The sequence below is a fragment of the Typopeltis vanoorti genome, chromosome 3 (assembly GCF_054136105.1).
Source record: "Typopeltis vanoorti isolate ZY-2024b chromosome 3, IOZ_Tvanoo_1.0, whole genome shotgun sequence".
In the NCBI taxonomy this organism is placed as follows: Eukaryota; Metazoa; Arthropoda; class Arachnida; order Uropygi; family Thelyphonidae; genus Typopeltis; species Typopeltis vanoorti.
Window position 1 is genome coordinate 168,964,215 of NC_143551.1, and position 23,689 is coordinate 168,987,903.

At 35.3% G+C, this 23,689-nt stretch overlaps 1 protein-coding gene across 1 annotated transcript in view; it reads left to right on the plus strand.

Moving 5' to 3' along the window:
- Positions 1-23,689, plus strand: part of LOC150108734 (dual specificity calcium/calmodulin-dependent 3',5'-cyclic nucleotide phosphodiesterase 1A-like) — a 663,448-nt gene that overhangs the window by 532,777 nt on the left and 106,982 nt on the right. Inside the window, exons 9-10 of the mRNA XM_090416188.1 lie at positions 5,700-5,800; positions 23,255-23,380. Coding sequence (XP_090272314.1) covers positions 5,700-5,800; positions 23,255-23,380 — 227 coding nt within the window. The remainder of the gene's footprint in view (positions 1-5,699; positions 5,801-23,254; positions 23,381-23,689) is intronic.

Genomic DNA, 23,689 nt, shown 5'->3' on the forward strand with positions numbered 1-23,689 from the left:
GTGCTTTGGATATGAGGAGTAAACAAGTAAGAGAGTAGCAGTGCTGGGAACAAATTATTTGGTTGGACAGAGGAGAAATGGATATTAGTATGTTAACAGTTTAACTGGAGAATTTCAGTTGTTTGCAAAGCTTGGAAGAAATATGAAAAGCTGTTATTGTTGTGACTGTATAGGATAATCTAAATAGACTTTGTGTGTGAGTGAGTGCAGTTGCCATTCCAATGTTGTGAAGTGTGAGGTTTAAAACCATTATGTAAGGATGGGATGCAGAGTATATAGTTGGTGGGAAAGTTTTCAAAAAAGATGTAGGAGGTTGATGGGGGATCTGGAAGTGTTGGCAGACAAATACTTGAAGTTTAGGAATTATATTGCTGAAACTGTGAGGATATCACAACAGATTATGGCCATAATGTGGAGGATCTTGACATGTAGAAGAAAAGAGGTTAGGGTTCCATTATATAAGAACTTAATAAAGCCATGTATGGATTACTGTGCACAGATTACCCAGCTTTCAAGCAGATAAGTGAAGCTGAGGAGAATTTCATTTGCTGAACTTTGTGAATAGGTGAATATTTTTGAGATATGTAGATTGGTAAGTGGTTTCTCTTAGTTAAATGTGAAAGAGATTTCTCATTGAATGGAGTAAGATAGCAGTTAAGCAAGATGCCCTATCTGGAAGCTATAAATGTGAGAAGGGGATTGAGAAACAGATTCATTGCATAGAGTCTTTATTAGCATTGCCATTCTCTGGGATTATGGCCAAAGCAACTAAGGCTGTAAGGTTAATTGTGTGATTTTGTGTGGGGGGAAGAGATAAAAACCCTACCACTTCCATATCAGAGTGGCTAATTTTATTTCAGTTTCAAAGCCTTTAGAAAGAGTCTTTACATCATATTGACTTGAATTTGAAGTATTCAAATTCAAGTCTCTCCAATTAAACAGAAGCATCATCATCATCAGTACCTGGAATTATAGAGGCTCTCTTTATATAGACACTGGTTGGTAAGTAGAATACATTACCTGATGAGTTCTGAAACAGAAAAGCATAGTTTCATCAGCTTTGTATGAAGACAGTGAAACTTTCCACAATTTCTTTTGGCTCCATGAAGATCAAATGCTAATATTAATTATTTTCTTCATCCTTTATTGACATTTTTATATATATATAATATTATATGACACCACTGCCTCTGTAGCAGGAATTTTGTTTTCCTTGAAATATAGTTCTTTTTACTCAAAGGTTACATATTTTGTCATGTTTCCAACTGCTTGGTGAAGTCAAATGTAGTATACATTATACTAAGATAGCCCAACATAATTAAGGTTTCATGACTAGCTTCCTATCAACAGTTTTCTTCCATTTCAGTCCATCGTATTCACAATGATCATCTCGGATAATTCTATTTGCAATTGTGATTGCACATAAGTCAGTGTGCAGGTGGAAAGGTATAAAGTTTGATGGATGGAAAGACTTATATAAAGCAGATAGACGGTTTGCATTTTGAATGGTTTCAGACTTAGGTATCTTGAAAAAGTATTGTTCATTGAGACCTCGGAAGTGAAGAATCACATCAACTAGCATGCTTAAGGTGAATGTAGGTGAGTGTGAGTCCATGCAACCTAGAGGAAAGTGAGTGAGTAATCACATGATGCTGAATATAGCTCTCCAGATTCTTAACTTTAGTGGGATAATCAACACAATATGTAAGTAAAGTTGTGGAAGAAGGGGTATTGCTATTTTTGTAGACTAATGCCAGAAATATTCAGAATAAGGGAGAAAAGTTTTTGGCATTGGTTAGTGTAGATTAGGTTAAAGTTAGTTAAACTTAGCCATACGTTATCGGCATTAGGGAAACTTTGTTGACTAAGAATACTAGAGTCATAGGAATAGAATGCAAGAAATATAGTATTTTCAGTGAGAATATTCCGTTCTCACTGAAAATACTATATTAGAATGGAAGGAGGATTTTGTTAATGATAGTAAACGAATTGAAGCCAGAAAGAATAAAAGTATTTCAGAGTCACACGAATGCAGAGGGCAGTTCATTTGAAGCTATTTGATGTGAAATAGAGGCCAACAGGATAAAAAATATATATAGCATGTTGTAGGTGAGGTGAGCTGCTGTAGGTGAGGAGATATAAGGGAGAAAGGCAGAATATAGATGGTGTGCATTGGCAAATTGGAATGATAAGTGCAGATGAAGTAATTGCTACGGAGGGGGGGGGGGATTTCAAGTATGGAGACATAGATTGGGTGGAGGAATGGTCACAGGGTGGGATGGAAATGGAATTTATACAGCTGCTAAGAAAAAACTTCTTGAGACAATGTAATGGAGGGGGGGGACACAAAGCTCGAGAATGCTGGATCTGGTCACAGTCAGAGAAAGAGGTGCTTAAGGGTCAAAGCTGTATAACCGAGAGGAGACCTCCACATAGGCTTTAAATGCATGCAGAGAACCGACCAGGGCTTCTGACCTAATGTCCAGTCCTCACCTTCTCATGGTGCACTTTGTTAGCTATCTACCTGGATACTGAACGAACGAGGATGAGCTGGCAATTTTGGATTTAGCTGACCAAATTGTATTCTTATTGGCTTAAACCATAATATAAAATGTTCATGCCAGCTGGGACATTGCCTGGTTAAACAAGATTCCCATTGTTTTCACCAGGCGAAAAGCAAAAATTCAGCTCCTGGAACAAATCCTAAAACACACCCCAACTCAATATCACCAGAGTTCAAGATTGGTACTATCAACAAAGGAAGCTTGAATGGCAAAGAAATGGAGCTAGAAGAATTGGATAAGTATCAGATCGATTTAATAGGGGTGACTGAAACGAACAAAAGACAACAACTGGTGAGATCTTTCTGAGCAATAAATACAAAATGTTATATTCAGGCAATGACAATCAAGGAAAAGAAAAGTAGCCATAGTATTCAACACTAAATATGAGGCTAATCTTCTTTACTGGTAGGCAATTTCAAGTAGAGTGATGTCTGCAAATATCAGAATGGGGAACTGGACAATGAGACTTATTTGTGCCTATGATCCCACAGAAAGTTCTACTAAGGTAGAAGTGGAGGAATTTTTTGAGGCTTTAGAGAAACCAACTGACACAATAAAAAATCAAAAGTTGGGGATCTAAATAGCATAGCAGGAAATGATTGTGAGACATACAAAAATATTTTGGGAAAATTTGGAGAAAAGAGCAAAGCTAATAATAATGGCAAATACCTGTTGGATTTCTGCTCAGGACATGGACTGGTTATTACTAACGCCATGTTCCAACATAAAAATGTGCACAAATTCACATGGAGAGAAGAGGCAAGGAATAAGAAAAGTCTCATTGACTATGTTATTGTTGATAGTGATGTTTTCTCCCTGATGCAGGACACCAGAGTGTACAGAGGATTTGAAATTGGAAGTGATCACCATTTAGTCTTGAGTAGGATAAAATTGAATTTCATATTGAAAAGAAGAACATGTAAGAAAGTTTTAAAGTGAATAAAAGTTGAGCAGCTCTCAGATGTGAACTGTAGACTAAAATACACAAATATTATTCAAGAAAAAATTAAAGAGTTTGTGAACAGGAACCAAACCTTGGAGATTTAGTGGCAAGCCCTGAAGAAAACATTGATTGATTCAGCCAGAGAAGCATGTGGTGAGGTTTTCTGCAAGGATAGAAAAATCAGAACTCCATGGTGGACACAGGAAGTTAAAGAGGCAGTGAAGGGAAAAGAAGAAAGCATATCAAAAGTTCCTGGCAAATAAGTCAACTTGTGCTCTTAGAGAATACAGAGACAAATGTAAGAAAGCTAAACACTGTGTAAAACTAGCTAAACAAATGGCAAATACCATAATGGCAAAAAAAGTAACTGGAAGACTTTAGTCTTCCCATTAATTTCACATTAATCACCCTAAGCATTTTAATACACGAGTAGTTAACATATTTGTTTCATTAGTGGTAATTATAAAGGATAAAATTAGCCATAGCATTAACAAAAGCTTATAAATTGAATAAATCCTTGATTAATGTATATTACAGAGACTGTAGTACAGTATATCTAGACTAATATCTGAGTGAGATATTTGCCTAACTGGCAAGGCAGCACAAAATTTTTCAAGCCATGTCTATTCCTGTCAGTATGTCATCCTTATCTAACTGTGTTTCACTTTTTCCAAGAATTGTTAAGTAAATAAACTCAATCATCAAAACCATTTTGGTAAAATTCCATTCAGGTATTGAAGAGGCAAAGATGCTTGGCAGTGGAAACAGTAGTAGTAGTGGGAGGGAAGGAGGGAGGGAGGGAGGGAGGGAGGGAGAGAGAGAGAGAGAATTGGAATGGAACATTACACAAGTTCTGAAGATGTCACATTGGATAATGGCAATGATGAGGATCCTGACATACAGAAATAAAGAGGTTATGATACCATTGTATAAGGCCTTGACCAGGCCTCATATGGATTTTTGTGCACAGATTTGGTCACTGGGTTTTCATGGTGAAGAGGATATGTAAGAAAGGGTCCAGAGAAGATTCACAAAGATTCTTGACATGGTGACACCTTTTCACTACTTGTATATGGGAAATATATCACTTCTACATTACTTCAATCTTGGTATCTCTTCTGACTCCCACTGGTGACATTCTGTTCAGTGGTGGGTTTTTGCATGTTACTGAGTGGACCCACTGAGTTTCCTGTCTGCAAGTGATTCAGGTCAGTAGTGATGAGTATGGTAGTGATCGATTAGGTCATTTAGTGAGATCTAGAGTGATCTTATAGATCAATCAGAGTTTGTGGAGAGATATCCCTGCACTTTAACATACCTCAACAAAGGTCAAAATTGGCCTGGATAGTTGCCCTTCCCATAATGCAGAGCATTATACATATCTGAAAAGGGGGGGGGGGGAGTGCTTTGCATTATGGGATACTAAGGACATGGCTTCACAGATTGAGTTTATTCATCCCAAAATCATTGGAATAAGTGAAACCTATATATATAGTTGGCTACAAGTGATTTAGCCAACTCAAGCCATTAGCCTCTATATACAAGTTGCCCAGTCGTGAAGATACTACACACACAAACTTTGGTGTGTGTGTGTGTGTAGTATCTTCAAACTTACACTTGGATAAAGGATTAAACGAAGAGTATAATTTCTTGACATGTTTAGTTATAGTATAACCAAGTGAAAAAAAACTTTCAACATAAATCATTTTGTTTTGTTTCTTATTTATACAATTTTTATTTTCAGATATGAGTCTTGAGTTGGCTAAATCATTCATTCAGTTGTATGTATGGTCAGATATAATTATGTTCTTGTATACAAGTATGTATTCTAGTGTGATAACATGGATGTGAAAGTCAAAATGCCAAGTTTTGACTTTCACAGTCAAGAAAGTTATTACTTAAATTCCATATTAGTATTCATAAGTTTTATCATAATGAATGCTGAACACGTATAACAATGAAGCTTTTTATATCTGCTTTCATACACAGATTGTTAGTGAGCTGCACTTAAGAATATTAGCTGTCCTTAACAAGAGTGTACCTCTAGAAAGTGTGAGTGAGTGAGTGAGGGAAAAGGAAATCATGTACATTTCATAGTCACTATAGTGGCCATTGAAAAAAGAATTCTGTGTATTGCACTAATTAGTTTATTATATTTTTTGTATTTATTTATTTATTTATTTATTTTTCAGAACTGGTTATCAGATTTGGAAATCTTTGCTACTCTTGTGGCAGCTATAGTCCATGACTATGAACACACAGGAACCACTAATAATTTTCATGTGATGTCAGGGTAAGCCAAGTCATGTATTACTTTAGTAAATTTGGCTGGCTAAGTTATTATTTTCTTTTTTTTTAAATATCTGACCAACAAATGAAAGATCACAAGACCTGTGGCATATTAGTGACAATTGTGGATAAGAGGGTTAGAAGAAAGAAGACATTTGTTAACATGTTTTTGAAAAATAATATCTTGTATGGAAAAGTACACTTGTTTTTTTCGCAGCAGAAGTTGTGGCTGAGATTTTATGCCAGAAAAGGTTGGAAGTTCAGGTCATCGGGTCGTTTCAAAAGAAATCTGATCATGTTTTGATATCTTGGTATTATCAAAAATAAAGGGAAGCCACATGAGTTTTCTTGCAGGAAATTAAACAGAAGTGTATTTTAGTAGCATTAAAATTCACAAGGTTATTCTCACCCTATTGAAGAATAGTGAGGAGATCAGAATTTAAGGCATTTGTTATGAAGGATCTCGAGGCTTCTAATGATTGTGCACTGCAAAGTTTCTCAAGCAAAGGGAAGCATGAAGTGTGCTATCATCAGCATAGTTATGGATAGGATTTGAAGTCATTAAGAACAGCTCATTTATGTACAGGAGGAAGAAGAGAGTGGATAAAAGTACAGAGCCTTAGGCTTTGATGGGTTAATCTGAGGAGAGGAAACCATCTACCATGACATATAGTGAGTAATTAAAGGAAGCTGGTTGCGTGAGACAAAAATGTTGAGACAGACCACGGGATGGCAGTTTGCTGAGCTAGACCTGATCAAAAGTCTTAGAAATGTTGAGAGCAGTCACATGAGTTTCTCAAAACCTTTTCAGGCTTGAGACCAAAGGTAGGGAATGAATGCAAAATGATTGAATGGCTGTGGATCGAGAGCGGCAGAATTCATATTGGTGGTCACTTATTAACTGATGGGCCTCCAGGTGGTTGTAGAAGTTGATTGCTGACCTTCTCCATTGTTTCTGAGAGAACAGAAATGAGAATAGTTTGTTGGCTGACTTTTATTTCCTTTCTTCATAATGGGCTGAATGTGGATTTGTTTCCATGCTGTAAGGAATGCTAGTTGATACTGAAGAAACAATATAGAATAGGTTAATTCTGTTGATTAAGTTCTTAACACACCATGTAATATGCCGTCTCTAGCAGAAAACCAGAGGTGGCATGGAATGAGTAGTTCTGTGTAGAGTGAGGGGGGGGGGAGGGACTTTGCCATGGTCATCAGTACATGAACTGGAATAGAAGAATGATACCAGCAGATCAGCCTTGTCTTTGAGTGATGTTAGAATAGTATCATCTGGATGGGAGAGAGCACTGGGTGCATGTGTGGGAAGAAGTTGTGCCCAGTGTCCTTGGCTAGGGACCAAAAAGGCAAGTCTGGTTTTGATGACTGTAAAGCAGTGATGTACATTGTTTAAATTGTATTATTGAGGCTGCAAATATCTATGAAATCGATATGGAAACATTTTTGTGTGTTGTGAGGATTATTAATTTTTTTTTTTTTTTTGCATTGGATTTTTATTGTTTTTTGTGAGAGATTTTTTGTGATCTATTATACTTCATTAAGTTTTCCTTCTGTGTATGTATGTATGTATGGAAGAGAGTTAAATAAAAAGTAGGAATGGCAAGTCAAAGACTCAAAAACATATTTTGAGAAATGTGTGCAAAAGATATGAATGGCTTCAAACATGGTTATGTATCTGGTGAAAGGGTGGAAATATGTGCTTTAGATTTGGACCTTTTGAGTATAAAAAGAGAAAGTTCTACTAATGTGTACTATGTATTATGGTGTTCTGTTTCAAGTTCTATGTTAAATAATGCATTAACTAATAAAAATTGTTTAAATATGCACAATGTGCTCTGATTCACAGCGTTTTTGTGTTATAAGTCGAAAAGAACTCGAAACTGCAACCTCTATAAGTTGTTACCTTCTTTTTTGCAATACACTTTTAAATGCATAAAAAATATTTGCAATAACCTATACTTAAAAGAAGAATGAAAACAACAATTTGCTTGTGGATGAAAGTTTACAAGATTTCTTCCTGTAACTCTTCAGGTAAAAATTCAGAAAACAAGAACAACATTAATCCAGAAAGAAAAATATTTATAATACTAACAAAATGGGGATAGCCACAGTCTTGAAATATCACTTGAATGTACTAAGTGCATATTACGAGCAACTGGATGTGCAAAGAAATTATGAACAATGTTAAAAATGAACAAAAATTAATATTTTAAGTTAAAAATTGTCCATGTAGGTTGCATATCTAATTATAAAAATAGGCTAGGTGATAGTTTGTTATGTCTATACACAAATGCCAGGAGATCAGAAACAAAAGGATTGAGTTCATTGTTTTATTGAAAACAATATGGCCTCAGATTATTGGCATTAGCGAAACCTGGCTATCAGAATCAGTATACTATTTTTAATCAGAATGATAAGAGAGGAGGAGGGGGAAGCGCTACTAATGATATCAGACAAGTTAGGGTCGAAAGTCCAGTTAAGGTAGAAGTGCAAGAAAACAATAATGGTAACAGTGTACCATGTAGTGGTGAGTTTGAGGCTATCTGGTGCAAAATGGAGGCTAACAAATATATATGGTAGGGTGTTACTATAGACCTAGCAACTCAGTTGCAGGGAATGAAGAAATGCATTGCCAATTTAGCCTTATGGATGACTTTAATTATCCAAACATTGATTGGGTAGAAGAGAAATCTCATGATTAAAATGAAGAGGAATTTCCTGAATTGTTGTGAGACAACTTTCTCAAGCAGCATATGAAAAAAGAAACTCAAAGAGTGTTAGATTTGTTCATAGCATCAGAAAGGGTCTCTGTTAAGAATATGACTATTTTACCACCAGTTGGTAATATTGATCATGCTGTGCTTTCTTGGGAAGTATCTAATTATATTGATGTTCCCATTAGAACAGGTTACATGCTGAACTACAAAGCTGGAAATTATGATCAACTTAGGAAAATACTATCTTTGGTTCCATGGTATTAGCTACTGATTGAGAAAAATATTAGCAATTCATGGGAATCTTTGAAAAAGTGCTTAAATGAGACAGTATCTTGAATATACCCCTAGTGTTCAAAGAATAAATAGATTGGGGATAAAATGAATCTGCAACCTTATTAAGCAAGAGATCCACAAGAAGAAGATGATGATGTGGAAAGAATATCATGAGAATAAGAGTGAGATGAGTTATGAAATATATAAAGCTCAGGCCAGAAAAGTAACACAAGTATTGTAGCAAGCTAAATCGGAGCATGAAAAGAGATTGGCTATGCATGCTGAAGGTGGTCAAAAGAATTTTATCGTTGTGCCCGAAACAAAAGAAATAATGAATATGGAAGAATAACTTTATTGAATGCAGGTGGATTCTAGTGTCAGGAGCTAATGAGATTGTTAAATTAATGAGTGCTCACTTTTCTAAAATATATCAACCAGATGTATATAACATGGTGCATAATGCTACTGTTACATTGGATGAAGAGTTAGATGTGCATGAAAATGAGGTTGAAGAGTTGTTGCATAACCCGGATAAGAATTTATCTATAGGGACAGATGGAATATCAGCACGTTTGCTCAAGAAATGGTCAACTGAATTGGCTAAGCTTCAACATGTTTGTATAACTTGGGTCAGCTCAGGAATGATACCACAGGAATGGAAGGAATATATGATAGTTCCATTGTAACAAGGACGGTGCAAAAACTGATTTGTGTAACTACCAACCTATTAGTATTTCTGTTGTTGTAGCGAAGATTTCAGAGAAGTCAGTAAGAACTCGCATACAGAAATGGATAGAAAAACAAACTATGATCTGCAAGGAGCAGCATGGGTTTAACTAAAGGAAGGTCATGTTTTATAACAATGTTACAGCTGAGTTAGATAAAGGTAACGGATACGCTATGATAATACTGAATTTTGCTAAGGCATTTGATTGGATACCACCTGAAAGGCTGTTGCAGGTGGTATGTTGGAGAATATGGGATTGGAATATAAACTCTTGATTTGGATCAGGGGAATGGTTGATAAACAGATATCAAAAAGTGGGTGTGAATCTGCCAGATTTAAGGTAACAAGTGGTGTACCTCAGGGTTCAGTTCTTGTGCCGATGATGCAAAGACAGGCAAGGCAGTCAGTGATGCTACTTTTATCCAGCACTTACAAAATTATTTAAATAAGCTGGAAATTTGGGGAAACAAAAATGGCTGTCAGTTTAATGTGAGTAAGTGTCAAGTTTTGCACTTACTCCTCACATTATGAGTAAGTGCAAAATCATGAGAAATCCAGCAGCATATTATATTAGTAGGGTTATGCTACAAGAAAAAACTAATGAGGCTAGGGATCTTGGATTAGTGGTGGATAGGAATTTGAAGTTCAAAGGTCACATAGCAAAAGTTGCAAATACAACTCAAAGGATAATTGCGATGTTGAAGCAAACCTTCACATATAAGGAAGTCATTTGGCCTGTTTATAAGGCCTTGATGAGACCACACTTCGGTTATTGTGCATAGATTTGGTCTTATGGGTTCCAAGGGGATAAATAACCTGTGGAAGGAGTGCAGAGAAGAGTTACAAAGATTATATCCAGATTATGGGATTTAGATTATTATTATTTCATGATCTCCAAGGAATCCAAAGACTCATCGAGGAAGAGCACCTATTCTACAACTCTCCATCTCCATCATATACACCAATGCCATCTACTGCTCACCACCACTAGTACTTTTTTGTCAGTAAAGGCCAATTTGTCTGTATGCAGGATGAAAAACCCAGCTACCTCCATATGAAATTGGCTAACTCACCTTCAGTTGAAAAATTCCATATAAAGATTCCACCTATCACTACAAGTATTGAACTTAGGCATTTTCCAATCGAAGGGTGCAATGTGCCGTCATTCTTCCAGTTGCACTATGGTGGAATAGGAATTATGATTGAGGACAAATTATGCGTGTTTGCGAGGACAGATTGTGAGTATGTGGATTACAGATTCTGGTTAACAGGAGAAAAAGGGGTGATATGATGGAGGGCTATAAACTTTTGAATGGTTGTTATAGGATATTGTTTGATGAAATTTTTTGTTTATGAAAGGTGGGGAGAGACACGAGCACATCCATTGAAGTTAAGTTTGTTCACACTTAAGAAAGAGGTAAAAGCTAGGTTTTTCTCTCACAGAGCAGTAAGTGATTGGAATAGTTTGCCTTTAGGGTTAGGGAACGCATCTAGTGGGAATCAATTTAAGAGAAAGTATGACAGCTGGTTTGGGCGATTTATAGCCTCCCTCAATGATCCCTCGACTCCCTGGAAGCTTAGGTAATAATAATAATAATAATAATAATGCTGCCCACACAAAGGGAATCCAGTCTCCTGACCACACATGATCTTGACAGTTATCTCTACATACCTCCAGCCATTAGCTGGCAGAGTAAGTGGTAGCAGGATTTATCACTAACTGATTGGAAAGCCTCCAGGTTCATTACTATCAGATTTGGTCTCATGCACTAACTAGTGACTGGCCTGCAGTACCATTTTACTGCTGAACTCTCAAATGGGTATGGTTCCTTACACCATATTTTGCATGTCCTTGAAAGAAGGGGAGTGGGAGAACCCACACTGTATGTGAGAAGAGAGGGAGAGAAGAAACCAGAGCCCTTATGCTGAAGAACAGACATGACAGTAAGCCACTTCCCTTGCATCATTCTTGTCAGTGGAATGTAGATCCCTAAACTGAATTCCTTATTAACCATAAATCTAAGATCCTTAGACGTTAGTTTCTCAGGGCATAGCCTATCAATGCAACATTGGTTCAGATCTTCTTACAAGGCATTCTAATATCAGAACTTCTCCTTATTAACTTACCTAATTTTTGCATGAACAGCAAACAAATAGATATATTCTTTCATTAGTCATCTTCAATTTCTTCGACTCTTTCCTTCCATATCCTACGTTTAATACTTGTCAGTAGGTTCCTCTCCCTCATCCATGCCTATAGTTCATTCTCCATGTCCATTTGTATTTATACAGTAATCTTCCATGAGGGTATTCTGTCAAAGGACTTAGCAAAATCCAGGAATATCATAGTATATTCATTGCCCCCATCCAGCTTTGCCATAACTTTACCTTTACTGTTAAATGATAGCAAATTACTACAACAGGATCTTTCTTTAACAACATCAGGCTATTCTGTTCATTATAGAACATAGAGACTGGTTGGCTTATAATTTGCTGCATCTGCTTTGACATTGTGCTTCTGCCTAGGACTATCTTATACTGTTTCCTTTACTTCAGGCCCCTACTTTCATTAACACACTTTTGTTAAATAAACAAATAAAAGGCATTACCATTTTGCCATATATACTTTAGCACTTGACATTATAACAGTGCCAAGTGTGACAGCCTCCGCTATTTCTATGCCTCATTCCAATGATCGGACTATTGCTTCTGACCTTCCAACCCAAACATATGCACCAAACTTATTGCCAAAGTAATCCTCCCTGGCATGGAAACATACATTTCCCACACTACTCTGACCTGCCATTCCCTAACTAAACCCTGGTTCTCCAAAGAATTCGCTAAGGCTGTACAAATGAAAAACCAAACATACCACAACTAGCTCAAATCAAGAACTCAATCCTCCTTTAGAGTTTATACTCAAGCCTGAAATAGATGCAAAAAAAAACAAAAAAACAATCAATACAAAACTGAGTTCGAAAGAGAAAAAAGCAGGAAATTTAGGCCTGTCCAAATGGCAGCTGGGCCTTTTGGTCTCTCACCAAAGCAATTGGTTGTAACTTCTGCCCAACAGTATACCCACCCCTATCATACCCAGATGGCTCTATTGCATCATCACCTACAGAAAAAGCCAATCTCCTGGCTTCACACACACTTTGCTTCCAATGCATGCATAATGGACAATGGTAAATGACCCCCCTCCAACCATTCCACATGCCCAACATACAATGCTCCCTATATCCTTTTGCCAGAAAAAGATCAGAAAAATACTGTCAAAATTAGACACAAAAAAGTCTCCTGACCGTGATGACATTCCTCCAATTGTCCTGAAAGTTTGTGCAACAGAACTGACTCCTATCCTGTGTCGCCTGTATATATATATATATATATATTTATATGAAAAAGTTTTAATGACTGTTACCGAGAGATAAAAAGATGACAAATATATTTAAAAAGATACTATTAGTTTACTAGTTTCGTTGAATAGATCAACATCCTCAGGTATCACAATCAAAGAAATATATAAAAAAATTACAGAGACTTAAAATTGTAATAACAGAACAAGTATAAAAAGACAGTTATTACAATTTTAAGTCTCTGTAATTTTTTTATATATTTCTTTGATTGTGATACCTGAGGATGTTGATCTATTCAACGAAACTAGTAAACTTCTGGTTCCCATCTGCCATACGGCCTTGGGAGGGTAGCTATATGCTACCATTCTAGGGAGAGATGATTATGAGCAAGGTGGTTTCCCGTTGCCTTCCTTGCCGTAAGTATTTATGACTGTAACCTGTGTGTTCATGGGGCCGGTTTGCCTGCTTGCAGGATGAAAAACCCCAGATAAACTGGTGGAAAAAACCCTGCTGCCCACGCCCAAGACCGGCTAACTTGGCTATGGCTGAGGAAGATCCTTAAGCTCCTCACGTCGTGGACGGGAATCGAACCTAGGACACTCCTTCCCCAGGCATATGGTTGCAAAGCGCAAAGCCACTAGGCTAACCACACGGACTTAGTAAACTAGTAGTATCTTTTTAAATATATTTGTCATCTTTTTATCTCTCGGTAACAGTCATTAAAACTTTTTCATAATATTCCAACCGAGTAAAAATGAATTCGCATATATATATATATATATATATATATATATATATCCTATCCTTTCTCATCCGTTTAAGACGGTTTGAGTCTCCTCCTAATGAGGGGGTTACTGGTGTATTAATGCAGCCGGTTCATCACTCCTCTGCTGCATCCCCTAAGGGCAATATTCCTGACTGTATCCGTGTGTGTTCAAGGGGCCGGTTTGCCTGCTTGCAGGATGAAAAAACCCAGATAAACTAGGGGGAAAAAACCCTGCTGCCCACGCCCAAGACTGGCTAACTTGGCTATGGCTGAGGAAAATCCTTAAACTTCCTCATGTCTCCAACGGGAATTGAACCTAGGACACTCCTTCCCCAGGCATATGGTTGTGAAGCCCATAGCCACTAGGCTAACTGCGCGGACACACACACACACATGCTCTTACTCTTATCCCACAGCCTGGAAATTGGCCCATATTCAACCCATTCCCCAAGAAGAACGATAAGTCACTGCCATTCAACTACTGCTGTATCTCACTCACCTCAGTCCTTTCTAAAGCAGTGATTTTCAACCTTTTTCATAATATGGCACATCTAGACTAATTATTAAAATTCTGTGGCACACTAAAAATATACTCTTTTACTTTTTTAGATAATCTGGCAAAAAAAAGGCATAATTTTGATTGATTTACACACACAAGATATTAACTAATCCTTTTCGCTCGAAACAGATTTAAACTATATTTTTGACATTTTGAGTAAGAAAAACAATACTCAAAATTATTTTTAAAATGTTTATTGATTTTTTTCAAATGAATATTAAATGTATTAAATAATATGCACCCACCTGCAGTAATTTTAATGAGATAACTGAGCTTGATGTTGTTTCTGAATGTCTTTTGTGCAAGGTCGAATTTTAGATAGACATACTCTTAAATCATCTTCCATGGCTTCCGGCCGCAGTCTATTTTTGTTCTTAATAATATTCATTGCAGAAAAACTTGATTCGCACAAATGGAAGAAGTACTTCTATTGCTTTTTTGGTAATATTGGGAAATTCACTTCTTAGAGATAACCAAAACAAAGTAGTATCTATTGTTGGATGTTTTAGTTTTAAACCTCTGTCATTTCTCATATCTGTTAATTCGTCCTCTTCTGTAATCTTTAAATTTCCCAACCTACACACGCTTAAGACAAATGGATCTTATCCAATTGAAGGATGATATGTCAAGTGAGGGAAAATATTTTTCAGTATTTGTATTTAGTAATCTTAAGGTTTGCAAAATTAGATCTATTAGATTTTCATTCAGTTTGCAGTTTTTCGTTAGTTCAAACATATTTACTGCATTTTCTTTTCTGATTCTTTTTTCCCAAAGCATTAGTTTTTTCTTAAATGCGTTAATTTTGTCAGTGGAAGTAAGAATGTTTTCACACTCTCCCTGCATACTTTTATTAAGTGTATTTAAAGATTGAAATAAATCAGCAAGAAATGCAACCTCACTGCACCAAAGCTCGTTGCCAAGAAAATTTGATAACTCAGATTGTTGAGTTGTCAACAATCTGAGTTATCAAATCTGTCAACAAAAAAATTAGAATTTCCTCTTTTAGTTCATAAAATCTTGATAAAACTCGTCCAACCGAGATAACCATCTCACTTCTGTATGTATTAATAGCTGCGTGTAAGAAGCTTCCATTGAGGAGCATAGTGCTGCAAACAATCTCGATTGTAACAGCCTGGCTTTTTGACAATTTTAATAATCTCGTCTAGTACCTTTTTAAGTTCAGGCACCAATGATTTTGATGCTGGTACTTTCTATGGAGAAAACAGTGTGTAAAAATAATTCTAGGATTATTATTTTGAGCCAGTGTAACAAATCCTTTTACATTTCCTGACATCGAGCGGGCACAATCCGTGCAAATACTGATGCAAGAATCCCAAGACAAGTTATGGCAATTAAAGTAATTATGAACAACATCAAAAATATCTTGGCCCTTCGTTGTTTCTGGGAGTGGTCGACAAAATAAAAACTGTTCTACAATATCTTCTTTATAAATAAATCTACTGAAGGCTAGAAGTTGAGCTTTACCAGTTATATCAGTTGATTCATACAACTGAATAGCAAACATATTTGCTTCTTCAATGTGAGATACCACTTGCAACTCAACATCTTTGGCTAAATCCTGAATACTTCGATTAATGGTGTTATCTGACATAGGAATTTTTAAAATCTCTTTTTCATATTCCTAGCCAAGCATGATATTATCAATCATGTTTTACAGCATGCTGGCAGAATTACAGATTCTGCAATTGTGTGAGATTTCATTTTTTAGCAACAATTTCTGCAATTGCGTAACTAGCTTTTTCGGACACAGTTACAAATTTAGTCCATCTTTTTGCTTGAATAGTTTTATCCGGTACAAGTCTTTTAAAATATTCAGCCGATTTTTCACTCAAATGAGAATGTTTAGATTGTAAATGTCTTTTTAATTTACTTGGAACCATAGCATTGTTTGCTAATTTTTTGCTGTAAACTACGCAGGTAGGACGTGGTGGATCTTCTTGACTGGAAATAAAGTCAAATGGCAAATAATTTTCGTCGTAATGGCGAACATTAGTTTTTAATTTAGTTTTAGAAGAACCAGTACTAGATATGGTATCAACTGCTGATGTGCTAGGCAAAACTAGCTTCACTTTCTTCTTTCTTTTTTTTTTTTTCTCTCGACTTTCTTCATTGTCTTCAGATTTTCGTTTTTTTATTACAAATTTATTCATGTTAAAGGAATACTATTGAATAAAATTAAGTGAATGAAAAAAAAACAAAAGAACTCTTACCAGTTACCTTTAAAATAAGAGAATCATCATCTCATCCGATTGGTAACGGGTTGAGTCCACTAAGAAGAAAGGTTCTCCACTTATCATGATCTTTAGCCATCTCAATCATGACTCTATAGCTGGGTAGATGTGAATGTTCTTTCAGCAACTTTATCCAAGTACTTCTTGGTCTGCCTCTAGGTTTTTTTCTTCCTATATATGCATTCAAATATGCATTGAGGGGCCATTCTATGAATATGACCAAACCATCTCAGTTGATGCTTAATGATTGTGTCTATTATATTATCTGGGAAGTTTAAATCTGTTCCGACTTGATCATTAGTCTTGTGTTGCATTCAGTGGATGTTATTAATTTTTCTGAGGCATTTCATTTCAAATGCTTGAAGTTTTTTGATTGGTTGTTGAGTTAATCTCCAGGCTTCGGAAGCATAAGTAGCCATTAGGATAATAATTGTTTTATATAATTTTAATTTTAGACTCGTTAGGATTTTTTTATTTTTCCATATTTTGTTTAGTTTATTCATGTTGGTCCAACCTAGGTTTAGCCTGTGTTTTGCTGTTTCCCTATTTTTGAGGTTACTAGATATAAGACTGCCAAGATAAACATATTTATTAACTTGTTCCAGCAGGTGATTTTCAAGATTTATAGAAATATTTTCTTCTTCTCTACCTATCTTCATTATTTTTGTTTTATGAAGATTTATTTTCATACCATAAGTTTTACAAGAGTCATTTAAAATATTAATAGTTTTTTCTAGTTGTGGTTTAGAATCTGCTAAAATAATGATATCATCCGTGTATTTTATGTGATTAATGTTGGTACCATTGTTTTTTACACCTGGTTCATCAGCTATGGTTTTACAGACTTCTTCTAGGAAGATGATAAAGAGTTAAGGTGAGAAAGGGCATCCCTGCATTACACCTTTCTTGATTCTGAAATTCTCGGTTTTAATGTTGTTTGTTTTAACAAGAGCTGTCATGTCTCCATAATAATTTGTAATAAATGTTAAAATATCAGAATCCATTTTTATGTATTTTAGGATAGTAATCAATTTGTTTCTATTAACTGAATCAAAAGCTTGCTTAAAATCTATAAAACAACAGTATATGGGCAGGTTGTATTCCCAATATTTTTCTGCTATATTATTAATGGTGAAGATATGGTCTATAGTGGATCTATGTGGCCTTAATCCTGCTTGGTTTCCCTCTATGATTTTTTCTGTAAGCACCTGTGTTCTCTTTTGTATAATTCGAATGAATAGTTTATAACTATGACTTAAGAGTGTTATGGGTCTATAATTTTCACATATTCTTTTGTCTCCTTTTTTGTGAATTGGTATAATAATTCCTGTTTTCCAGTCAGTTGGAATTACTCCAGTTTAAAGAATTTGATTAAATAAATTCATTAAGAAATTAATGGCTTCCTTGCCACCATATTTCCATAGTTCTATAGATATTTCATCTTTACCTGTAGCTTTTGAAAGTTTCATTTGGTTTATTGCATTTATAATTTCTGCTGAGGTTATGGGTGGTGCCTTTTCATATATCATCTTTCCTGTTATACTTTCCTCCTCCTGTTCTTTTTGAAATAATGTTCGATAGTAGTCCTTCTAAATTATTTTAATATTTTGTATTGACCCAGTTTCCAGATTCTTTTTCTCTTTCATTGTTAATGGTTTATCTTTATAGATCTTAGTTAATTCTTTGATAATTTTGTATACCGTTTTATTATCATTTCTTTTATTAGCTTATTCGCACAGTTTTGCTTTTTCTTCCAACCAGTTATTTTTGGCAGATATGCACATTTTATCAATTTTGTTTTTAAGATTCTTATAATGTTGTTTATTTTCTTCTGTATTTTTTTATATTTAATATATGCTTCGCTGCTCTTTTTTCTTCTAAAGTATTTAGAATTTCAGGGGTTATCTATTCATGATTCGGTCTTGATGTTGTGCCAAGTATATTTCTTGCAGTACTTGTAACAATTTTTTTTACCTTGATTCCATGTATTTTCTATATTGTCATAGGATAATCTTCTAAACTCATTTCCTATTAGTGTCTGATAATTATCTTGCATAGATTTCTCTTTCAGTTTTGATAGGTCCACTTTGTTGATAGGAGCTTGTGATTTACGATATTTGAATTTTAGTTTAATTTTTGCTGCTAGCAGTTCATAGTCAGTGTTGAAGTCTGGAGATTTTAAAGTTCTAACTTTATAAGAGAATACAATGAAGTTATTTGTGAACACACTTATCAAAAGATTAAAACTAATTAACACACAATTTTAAACCGATTCATCAACGGTAAGTTTCGTAAAATATAAATAAGGGAACTTCAGGTGTGCATGGAAGACCAGACATTAACAAATAATTGTGCAAATTATGACATTATTTCTTTCAATTAATTTGTTTTCACAAATCTCGCAGCACACCGTTTAAAAATCGCTGGTCTAAAGTAATGGAAAAAATCATCGATTCCCAACTCCTATACTACCTTGAAGGCACCAACCTAATAAACAACCCCCATATGTATTCCATCGCTACCGATCAACAGGAGATCTGCTGAAATATATCACCAATCTCTGGACAAATGTCATGGAGAAGTTTGATGAATCCCAGGTGATTGCACTTGATATCTCCAAAGCGTTTGATCAGGTCTGGCACAAAGGCTTACTAAGCAAACTACCATTGCTTGATCTGTCTCACAGCTTCTGTAGTTGGATTGCCAGCTTTCTGTCTGGATGCACACTATGTGTGGTGGTTCTGTCCTCTCACCAATCCTCTTCCTGCTATATATCAATGACCTAGTTCAGTTGACCTCCAACCCAATACACAATTTTGCAGATGACAGCACATTGCTCTCCTTTTCATTTCATAAACCTCATTCTACACAACTCACCTCAACCTACAGAACATCCACCACCACCACCCTTAATTCTGATCTTCAACCCATCCTCTAATGGGGTTCAGATAACCTCATCAATTTCAGTGCTAATAAAACTCAGTACTATCTTATTTCTCATAGAAAAGAACCATTTTCTCTCAGTATAATTTTTGACAAAACCCAAATTTCCACACAATTTGAGATTTCTCTTTTTTTTTACGTGTTTATTCCTCTCTTGGCATAATCACATCACAACCATTGCATCCTCAGCTTTTAAAAAAATTGGATTTCTCTTTTGCTCAAGACGTTACTTCACCCCTGAACAGTTGTTAACCTTATACAAATCACAAATTTGTCCAGCTATTGAATACTGCTCTCACATAGGGGGTGGGCCCCCTAAAAGTGCTTGACTCAATGAAGAGGAGAGCAATTAAACTTATTAATAATCCATCTCTTACCAACTCACCCCCCCCCACACACACACTTTGCACAGACCTTTTTTTTTCCACAATATGTGTATTCTAAATATTGCAATAAGAAATGTTCATCTGAAACAGCATCAATAATTCCCCCACCTAGTACTAAGTTCATTGGAACACATGCAGCTGCTGCTCAATATCCCTTCGCAGTGCACCTTGAAACTCACAGAACAAGTTTCTTTTCTTCCTTCATCCCTGCAACTGCTGTACTGTCGAAAAGTTCCCCCCGCCTTTGTGTTTCCCAAGGAATACAATATACAGTCATTTAAATCAAATGACTGTTTTTAGCCTTAACTTTTGGAGACAATGGGCAGTTCAATCTCCACTAGTAGCCAATCAGAGATAGGGGTACAAGGCTATCACTAATTTAAGCAGCACACAGTGAAGAGATGGCTCAACAAGTGCTGCCATCTCGTGTTCCCTAATCCTAACACAATATTTTAATGTTTGAAATAGTGTGGGTTGTATGTGTCCACTTTCTTGAGTTTATGGGGGAAAAACACCCGAGTTTCTGGAAGAAAAAACCTGCTTGCCTGTGCCAGAGATTGACTAACTCAGGAACCGGTGAAAAAAGGCTTTTTTTGACCAGTTCCCAACTTTATTTTTATTTATTTAAAGAGGTTATTTTTAGTATCTGTATATTATTGATATATGTAAAATTTATTTTATTTTGTTAATTTATATTTTATTTATTATTATTATTATTATTATTATTATTACGTGACACCTCCAGAGAGTCCTAAGACTCATCAAGGCAGGACACCCACTCCACAACTCTCCACTTCCGCCACTCACTCCACCAACTACAGCGAACCTGTACGCCAACACTATCTACTGACCACCTTGACTGCTAGTATTTTCGCAATCACAAACATCCATGCCCATGCCTTGATTTGAACCTGCAGCCTTTTGGCTGGAGATTGAATACACTAGCTATGCTAGCTATTATTAATTATATATATATTTTTTAACCAGAGGTCAGGCTCATGTAAACGATTAACAAAGTATTTAGATTTATCTTACTTTTGTGTAGTGTCATGTAGCTTGTGTTCTGTGCATATGTATGTTTTTCTGATAATGACCTCGATATAGAGGTCGAAACATTGAGTGTTATTTTCTTAATTATAATTAAAGTAATTACTCAAACATGCATATTTGTGTCTCCATAAATTCTTCACCATGAAGGATTTGGTATAATTTGTCAATTCCTACTGATAATAATAATAATTCATAATTCAGTCTGATAAACCCATTTCTTTCATTGATGACTTTCAAGAAAAAGAAAATCTACAAGTCATACTTATTTACCATACTCTTACTCCTTTTATGGATCTGGCCTATAAAATCCGTTTAATAACTTGAATGTTTCTATCATAGTACCTCTTTTCTGTCTGTTAACTAAATTGTGCAATCAGCCAATCTATACTATTTTCATAATAAGCATTCTACAGGCCTTACAGTCTTGGTTACCCACATCTGAATCTTCACAATTTCCATAACCCTCAAAGACCTAAGTAATAATTTCTAAGCATAGTAGTTCAGATATAGTTGTATCAAGAACTTATGAGGAGGTAAAATAACTTCCTGTTCTTACTCATGATGATGAATTTTTCTGCATTAATTAACACTCACACATCCATAGCTTTATGAATTTCTTGCAATTTCCTCTCAGCAATTTAATATGAGCAGTGCATATTACATGCAGTACTGCATGTGTTCTATAAATAAGTATTTTATTTTAGTGAATGCTAGTAGTAATTATATTTGGTAATATCTTAACTACTTCAGACTGTAAAGTTTGTGTGTGTGTGTGCACTGAAAGTATCTTCAGGACTGGGGTAAGGTGGTACAACACTCGGCAACTCGTTGCAAAGTCAGAGATTGTTTGAGAAGCAGTATCAGGAGAATAAACCATGTGGGAATTAAGTGGATAAGCAGAGATATAAAGCGGGAGCTAAAAAATAAAAAGAAAACACTGTGGAGGGAATATAAACAAAAAGGTGATCAGCATACTCATAAATAGTACAAAGTGCAAGCAAGAAGAGTGGCTAGTATGGTAAGAAAGGCCTAATCAGATTATGTGAGAAAATTAGCTAAGCAGGCCAAAAAAAATCCAAAAGAGTTTTTTTATTATTATTATTATTATTTATTTTTTTATTTTATTATGAAGCTAGTAAGAGAAAAAAATGACTATTGTAGGATGACTTTAATCAATGCTGATAGTAGGAAGGTGACAGAGACAAAAGAAATAGTTGAGTAATGATTTTGTAAAGGTGTATCATCTAAGTGGAGATTTTAAAGTCTGATGTGACAGAGATGCATGCCAAAATTGAAGTAGACCAACATTAAGTGTTTCACATATTGAAAACTATCAATGTGATAGCAGTGGGACTACATGAATGTGCAAGAGAATTAGCATTGCCTCTGATGAAGTTATTCAATCTAAGTTGGAGCTCTGGTAGATTCGAAGGGAGTGGAAAGAGATAGTAAGAAGTTGGTTCCATTATATAAAGGTGGCGCTAGTACAGAAGTAGCAAACTATAGACCAATTAATATATCAGAAGTGTTAAAGTATTGGAAAAGTTGTTAAAGGCAAAATCCAACAGTTGGGTGGATAGGGATACAGTGAGCAACATGGCTTTGTTAAGGGTAGGTCCTGTCTTAGTACTTTATTCGCATTTTATAATAAACTGGCAGCTGAATTGGATAAAGGAAATGGCTGCACCATGATATTGCTGGACTTTGCAAAGACATTTAACAGAATACCACATGGAAAACTATTACAAAAGTTGGAGCAAATGACAATGGATTATGAAGCAATCAGCATGGATAGGGTGGTGGCTGATAGGCAAACACCAGGGAATAGTATATGGTTGAGTGGAATCTAGATTACTGGAGAACCTCACGGCTCTGTACTAGGGCCACAGCTCTTTAATTTATTTGTATATCAATAATATAGGAATGATTTGGGGTGGGGGTGGGTTAAAATTTTGCAATATTAAACGTATAATCATCATTCTTTCCCAGTATCAGCTAGTTCAAATCCTTCTGCAACATCTGTACATTAGTTTTATTTACCATCATCGGCTAATTGAACATTCCTCTTCTAATCATCAGTAGTATAATCCTTAGCATACAAAAATTTAAAAAAGTATTCATATAAAAATTATTTATCACAAAGTGGTTTAAACTATTACAGAATGTATTTTTGTTTATAACTTGCTATAAACCAAATTCATTTTAATTCAAGCAAGTTTAGTAACTTGCTTGTATTAAACTTTTCTGTACTTTAATGCACATAAAACTGTCTGGAAAAGAAAGAAAGAAAAATAAAAAGTGCAATTCACAAGCCTGCAACCAAATATTGTATAAGTAGTGAGTTCTAATTAAAATGCTAGAAACTGTTTTAATATATACATAATCAACTAATATTTCTTTTTACTCTCCAACAGATCTGATACAGCACTTTTGTATAATGATCGAGCAGTTCTAGAAAATTATCATCTCAGTGCAGCATTCAGGTTGATGAAAGAAGATGACTGTAACATTCTCGCCCATCTAAGTAAAGAAGAATATAGGTCTGTTAGCATGCATGTAAAGTATTTAAAGTATGAATCTTGTACTTAGTCCATGTTTTAATTTTACATTTAAAATCAAAATTGAAACATTTTTTAAAATTGTGGGAAAAATAAAATAAATAAAAAAATGTGGTATGGCATACAAAGAATCTGGACAAAAGAATGGCTACATATTTTTTTTACTATCTTTTTACAGTGTATATTTTTTAACCTGATACAGAAACCTTGCTCTAGAGAGAGAGAGATCAAACATGAAATTCTTTCAACCCCACTTCAGAAGGTCTCCAGTCAGTATGGTTATGGTCTTAC